Source organism: Embiotoca jacksoni, unplaced genomic scaffold, assembly GCF_022577435.1.
Source record: "Embiotoca jacksoni isolate LCO1_2020_lvr unplaced genomic scaffold, fEmbJac1.0.p SCAF_58, whole genome shotgun sequence".
Lineage (NCBI taxonomy): Eukaryota > Metazoa > Chordata > Actinopteri > Embiotocidae > Embiotoca > Embiotoca jacksoni.
In genome coordinates, this window is record NW_027185412.1 from 947,363 (window position 1) to 954,682 (window position 7,320).

The window sequence follows — 7,320 nt, forward strand, 5'->3', positions numbered from 1 at the left end:
AGGCAAATGAGATAAACTAAAGTATTATATTTATTATTCAAACAAAAAGAACAAATAATGTGGTTTTGGGAGGAGAGAGTCCCGTTTTAATTGATCGTTGGTTTGACTTCCCGAAAGAGAAAAATCTGAGCCGGCCGACGCACCAAATATTACGATCTGCAGTCAGACCGAAAAAATTAAACTGTTCACCAAAACTTTTACTCATTTATTTCAGGATTTTATCAGATTTTTAAAGACAGAAATATATTTTTCTAACTGAAAGAACAAACCAAAAAACAAAGTACTTCTGAAGCTGCAACCCGCTCAGCTCGGTCCGTGAGAATCCGGTGTTTCGTTACGAGCCCGACGGACCAGAAAGGAGAACGCATCCTTTGTGTGTCGGCTGTGAAATGTGCTGCCGGTTCATTTGAGCTGTTTGTCGCACACAAAAGGAGGCGGAGCCGTTAAACGGTTGAAAACAGAGAAGCTCGCTCACACCTGCCGACTCCGCTCGTCTTTGTTTCTTTTGTCGAAGCTCCGACGGATCATCGCGCGACTCGCCGCCTGTGAAGCTCCCAGAAGTCGACACCAGTTCACCAACAAAAGACAAAAGCGATGGGACGCGAGATAAAAGATTCACAGCTGCTGGTAAACACGTGTTGTTGTGGAGGATGTTGTTACGCAACGAGCTGCTTCCTCTTACAGTCAGTCGGCGGTTACCGTGGATACACCGAGAAAAGCAGATAAAACAAAACTAACGAAAGCCTCGAGACAAAAGGGTGTAAAAAATAATCTCGCACGTCTGAAAATCAGAAGAGATTCAGCTGGAGGTTCTTTAAATCAGCCGCTCGGTGTTTGTTAGCAGGACGTCAAACTTTCAGAATAATTTTACTGAAATTGGCCGCGACTGGAAATCAAAAACGCTTCCTGAAACTTCCAGGGATGAAATCGCGATTTTGTTTAAAAATAGCTTCAAATGACTGAAAGTTGAGTTGAACGGCGTGTTTTGGATCCGAGCAGGAAACCGTCACGTCTGAACTCTGCTCGTTTATTTTGATGTTCAACCTTTCAAACCGAGGCAGAAAGTTCAGTTCTCATAAATCAGCTGAAGGACGCGACCTGCCGACGGACGAGTCTGACCGACGCGTTCCTGTTTGTTCGTCTTCAAACGTCTCGGCGAGCGTCTTCAGACCGGCGCTTTGTTTCTGGTCCCGGTCATCGGTTGGATCTCCGGTTCGTTCTCCTTGATTTCCCATAATTCAGAACGTTGCCCGGTTACGGAGGCTCTTCAGATCTAATGCTGCGTTCAAATGTGGTCGTATTGCCCGGCACATCGAGGAGAGTCCGTGCGAACGGCGCCCTCTTGTGGTTTTCACAACTTCGGAACTCGAAACTTTCCAGAAGCGTCGAGTTCCCGAGTTGTGACATTGTTTGCTGACATTCACAGAAAGGTCAGAGGTCGTGGAAGTTCATGTTTGGTTGGATGTTCAGATAATTTATTGTAATTTTAGTTACGTAGAGTTTGTCTTTGTAAATTAGATAAAATCCTACGTCTGAAGAAAATGTTGATCTTCCCAACGGCCTCATCTTTTCTCTGTCTTTGTATTTCCTGTTAGCATGCTGATTTGTTAGCCTCTGGCTTCGAGACGCCCGTTCATGTTTTTGTTTTACGACTTAACCACTTGAACGCCGAACATGTGTGTCGTAACCTTAAACTAACTGATCCAGAACTGCGACCGGACCGAGACCAGAGTCTGACGGAGTGGAAACGACGCAGGTGTGAAGACGCTACCTCCAAACTGACCCGTAAACTTTTCTTGGTTCGTGGTGGTTCTGGTGCTGGAGGACTAAATAATCTACCTGCTGGTCTCAGGTGGTCTTGAAGGGTTGAGTATCTTTTGGTTTGACTAATCTATCGTCTGCGGTTCGATCGTCGTGGAGCAGAATGTCTCGATGAACCTCCGCTCATCGCCGGTGGAGCTAATCGGACCCTCCGGGCGAAGCGGTGGGTTCGCCGCTGCGGGAGTTGGTGTCCCAGCTGTACCCTCCTTCAGGTTCCTTCATCGGGGGAATGGGGGATCTGAGCAAGGCCAGATCGCAGGAATCCGGGTGGAGAAGAAAGCCCGAGAAGGTGCTGCTGGTCTCGGCGCCGGCGTACATGCCGTTAGTGCTGCGATTTTTGACCTGGACCCAGAGCCAGTCGCCCCGGACCAGGTGGAGGACGACCGAGCGCGACACGCTGCCCAACACTTTGGTTTCCTTGGTTTTGACGACAGGCACGAAGTTGCGGAACAGGCCGACCGCGAGGACTCTGTCGTACACGGTGAGGTGGTAGCTGAAGACGTAGGTGCCGTTGACGGGGGCGGTGTAGACGCCGGTGGTGAGGTCGTAGTGCTGCTGGACGTTGAAGACCGCGCGGGAGAAAACGACGGGCGCGTTAGGCGGCGGGAAGCTGGTCGTCAGCTCGACGGAGAACGCCGACTGGATGGCGGGCATACAGGGACCGGGAGGACCTCTTATCCCCACAGCCCCCACGTCCCCCTCACCACCCCGGGGCCCGTGTTGCCCTGCAGGGCCCCTCTGTCCCTCGTCCCCTCGGTCTCCTTTGTCCCCCGCTCTGACCCGGACCTCCTTCCACTCCGTCCGTGCAGTTGCACTCCCCCTGCGGACCCGGTTCTCCTTTCGCCCCCACAGATCCAGACACGCCGGCCCGACCCAAACCACCCACGTCACCCTTCACCCCTTTGAGACCTAGCGGCCCCGCGGTGCCGGGCAGACCTCTGAATCCTGGGGGTCCCAGCATACCAGGTGGTCCTGGCGGTCCCTGGCTGGACTCGCAGTTATCCGGACAGACTGCATCGTCTCCTTTCGGACCCGGACCTCCCAGACGACCCTCCAAACCTCGCTCACCTTTTTCGCCTGCGGGTCAACAAAACAAACCGGTTGGCAGCTTGACCCTGAAGCCCGAAGGGGTCACTGGGGTCTCCCAAATCTGTGTCATCGCTCACCTTTGAAGCCTCGGTCTCCGTTGGGTCCCGCGGGTCCCAGGACTCCCCGGCCCCCCTTATCTCCTTCGTCTCCTTTGTGCCCTGAAGTTTAAACACGGAGGAAACGGTCAGCAGTAGGACTAACGGCAGAATCCGTAGACCCGCCAGGAGAACCTTACCTTTAGGTCCCTGTGGGCCCACGAAACCTGGAGGACCTCTGAGCCCGATCATGCCTCTTCTTCCAGGACTGCCGGGGGAACCTGAGAGGGGACAGAGATTCCGGGGATCAGTGCTTCCCCTGGTGGTCAGAGGGTTTAATTACAGAATTACTGCTGGGTAACTGTCGCCCTGATCCTGGACCAGGACGAATATGATGGACCGTGTTGTCAGTACCTGGCAGACCTCGGTCCCCGAAGCTCCCTTTGGGCCCCCGGGTGTTCTGGCACTGTGTGCAGAGACAGAACCAAGGGATCTGCTCAGGGGGGACGGGGACGTCCGTCTGGCAGTAGAGGTCCCGGTCTGCGGCGTCGGCACCTGGAGGAGGAGTAGGAATGTTATTGGGGTGCTCCGAGCTGCCGGAGTGCTCCGAGCTGTCCCGGGACACCGTTGCCATGACACTGGAGAAGGACACCCCCACCAACAGGAAGTGAAGAAGAAACGTCGCCATTGTTCTGCGGAAAGAAGAGCAGGTGAAGACTTTCTGTGATCAACCGGCAGGAAGGGCTTCGTATTCAACTTTTAATTTCATGTTCCAGCTTTTTTTATGAACCCACAGCTGTTGTTAGAGACAGCGTCCTGTTCTTAAAGAGACAGTGTCCTCTTTTTAAAGTTTTTTTTTCTTCTTAGAGACAGCGTCCTCTTTTTAAAGAGTTTTTTCTTCTTAGAGACAGTGTCCTCATTTTAAATAGTTTTTCTTCTTAGAGACAGTGTCCTCTTTTTAAAGAGTTTTATCTTCTTAGAGACAGTGTCCTCTTTTTAAATAGTTTTTCTTCTTAGAGACAGTCCTCTTTTTAAAGAGTTTTTTCTTCTTAGAGACAGCGTCCTCTTTTTAAAGAGTTTTTTCTTCTTAAAGAGACAGTGTCCTCTTTTTAAAGAGTTTTTTCTTCTTAGAGACAGTGTCCTCTTTTTAAAGAGTTTTTTCTTCTTAAAGAGACAGCGTCCTCTTTTTAAAGTTTTTTTTCTTCTTAAAGAGACAGCGTCCTCTTTTTAAAGAGTTTTTTCTTCTTAAAGAGACAGTGTCCTCTTTTTAAAGAGTTTTTCTTCTTAGAGACAGTGTCCTCTTTTTAAAGAGTTTTATCTTCTTAGAGACAGTGTCCTCTTTTTAAAGAGTTTTTTCTTCTTAAAGAGACAGCGTCCTCTTTTTAAAGAGTTTTTTCTTCTTAAAGAGACAGCGTCCTCTTTTTAAAGTTTTTTTTCTTCTTAAAGAGACAGCGTCCTCTTTTTAAAGAGTTTTTTCTTCTTAGAGACAGTGTCCTCTTTTTAAAGAGTTTTTTCTTCTTAAAGAGACAGTGTCCTCTTTTTAAAGAGTTTTTTCTTCTTAGAGACAGCGTCCTCTTTTTAAAGAGTTTTTTCTTCTTAGAGACAGTGTCCTCTCTTTAAAAAGTTTTTTCTTCTTAGAGACAGCGTCCTCTTTTTAAAGTTTTTTTCTTCTTAAAGAGACAGCGTCCTCTTTTTAAATAGTTTTTCTTCTTAAAGAGACAGTGTCCTCTTTTTAAAGAGTTTTTTCTTCTTAAAGAGACAGCGTCCTCTTTTTAAAGTTTTTTTTCTTCTTAAAGAGACAGCGTCCTCTTTTTAAAGAGTTTTTTCTTCTTAGAGACAGCGTCCTCTTTTTAAAGTTTTTTTCTTCTTAAAGAGACAGTGTCCTCTTTTTAAAGTTTTTTTCTTCTTAAAGAGACAGCGTCCTCTTTTTAAATAGTTTTTCTTCTTAAAGAGACAGCGTCCTCTTTTTAAAGTTTTTTTCTTCTTAGAGACAGTGTCCTCTTTTTAAAGTTTTTTTCTTCTTAAAGAGACAGCGTCCTCTTTTTAAATAGTTTTTCTTCTTAAAGAGACAGCGTCCTCTTTTTAAAGTTTTTTTTCTTCTTAAAGAGACAGCGTCCTCTTTTTAAAGAGTTTTTTCTTCTTAGAGACAGTGTCCTCTTTTTAAAGTTTTTTTTCTTCTTAAAGAGACAGCGTCCTCTTTTTAAAGAGTTTTTTCTTCTTAAAGAGACAGCGTCCTCTTTTTAAAGTTTTTTTCTTCTTAGAGACAGTGTCCTCTTTTTAAAGTTTTTTTCTTCTTAAAGAGACAGCGTCCTCTTTTTAAATAGTTTTTCTTCTTAAAGAGACAGCGTCCTCTTTTTAAAGTTTTTTTTCTTCTTAAAGAGACAGCGTCCTCTTTTTAAAGAGTTTTTTCTTCTTAGAGACAGCGTCCTCTTTTTAAAGTTTTTTTCTTCTTAAAGAGACAGTGTCCTCTTTTTAAAGTTTTTTTCTTCTTAAAGAGACAGCGTCCTCTTTTTAAATAGTTTTTCTTCTTAAAGAGACAGCGTCCTCTTTTTAAAGTTTTTTTCTTCTTAGAGACAGTGTCCTCTTTTTAAAGTTTTTTTCTTCTTAAAGAGACAGCGTCCTCTTTTTAAATAGTTTTTCTTCTTAAAGAGACAGCGTCCTCTTTTTAAAGTTTTTTTCTTCTTAGAGACAGCGTCCTTTTTAAAGTTTTTTTCTTCTTAGAGACAGCGTCCTCTTTTTAAAGAGTTTTATCTTCTTAGAGACAGCGTCCTCTTTTTAAAGAGTTTTTTCTTCTGAGAGACAGCGTCCTCTTTTTAAAGAGTTTTTTCTTCTTAAAGAGACAGCGTCCTCTTTTTAAAGTTTTTTTCTTCTTAAAGAGACAGCGTCCTCTTTTTAAAGAGTTTTTCTTCTTAAAGAGACAGCGTCCTCTTTTTAAAGTTTTTTTTCTTCTTAAAGAGACAGTGTCCTCTTTTTAAAGTTTTTTTCTTCTTAAAGAGACAGCGTCCTCTTTTTAAAGTTTTTTTCTTCTTAAAGAGACAGTGTCCTCTTTTTAAAGAGTTTTTTCTTCTTAGAGACAGTGTCCTCTTTTTAAAGTTTTTTTTTCTTCTTAAAGAGACAGCGTCCTCTTTTTAAAGAGTTTTTTCTTAAAGAGACAGCGTCCTCTTTTTAAAGTTTTTTTCTTCTTAAAGAGACAGCGTCCTCTTTTTAAAGAGTTTTTCTTCTTAAAGAGACAGCGTCCTCTTTTTAAAGAGTAAGTAAAACTAATTAAACTTCACTTCAGTAACTAATGTGACTCATTCAAAGGCAGAACATTAACTGAAGTCTTAAAAATCGACTTATACTAACATTATGAATAATAACATGATTAAAATATTAAGATAAAACCATTTTTGAAGCAGTACAAACTCATATTAATCTTTTAATATTGATCAGAAAATGTTTGCGTTGATTTGAAGATTTTTCTCACCGTATCGATGCGTCTGCTACCTGCACGTTCTGAGCTCACCTGTCACACAGCCGCTAATAAAACACCTGGACTCCGCCCACACAGGTGTATGTGTGTTGAATAAGAAGTTGGCCTGTGTTTTTGTCTTTAATGCATAGTATGACCTCATTACAACACAGGTGTCACATCACCAAGTACAAACACAAAGACACACACACACAAACATATATTTACACATGTTGTTCTGGTGTTTGACCCAAACAAAACGGACCTTCACCGTCATCTTCATCACTGACCTAAACAGATTCTGGTGGTTCAGTGAACAGGTTCTATGTTAAGTGTGAAGTCGACCCGGCGGGTTTTGTTCCCTCTTCTATCAGCTGACCTGGTTGGGTACCGAGAGGCGCTGATAATCTCAGGTGTAACCGAAGTCCCTCTTTGTGTGGCGGATCGAGCCGACTGGAGGTGTCACCGGTTCTGGCCGGTCTCCAGGTGGACCCTGGGAACCAGGATGGGAGGAGTCATATAGGTCACCTGAGCAGGTGATACATCGGCAGCCTGTCGGGACCGGACGGGTCCCAGAGTGCCGAGAACTCAACGTTTTGGGTCCAGACTGGTCTGTATGAGTACCGATGGACCCTGCCGGTCAGAACACGGTGTAATGTCGCGGGGAAGCTGACCTTTAACCGCTTGAATAGAAAATGTCATTATTTTAATGTTGGATGATCAGTGTTCGAGAGTCTCGTCATGTCAGTGACCTTTGAGCAATAAGTTGTCCTTGAGTCCAATACAACGTTTGTGACACATGGAGAACTTTTTCTAGAATCAGACTCCTGTTGAAAAGTTCCAAGCGCTGATTGGATGGTGTTGAACAGTTCTGGCCTCTGATTGGATGGTGTTGAACAGTTCTGGCCTCTGGTTGGATGGTGT

The 7,320-nt window shown here is 44.5% G+C and overlaps 1 protein-coding gene across 1 annotated transcript; it reads right to left on the reverse strand.

Annotated features, from left to right (window-relative positions):
• Nucleotides 1–192: 192 nt before the first annotated feature.
• On the reverse strand, nt 193–3,633 carry LOC138212607 (complement C1q and tumor necrosis factor-related protein 9). The gene is given in 5 exon segments (XM_069173062.1): nt 193–2,592; nt 2,594–2,898; nt 2,988–3,068; nt 3,146–3,226; nt 3,360–3,633. Coding segments are annotated over 5 exon segments (1,374 nt in total). The 3' UTR covers nt 193–1,959.
• Between the last annotated feature and the right edge of the window lie 3,687 nt (nt 3,634–7,320).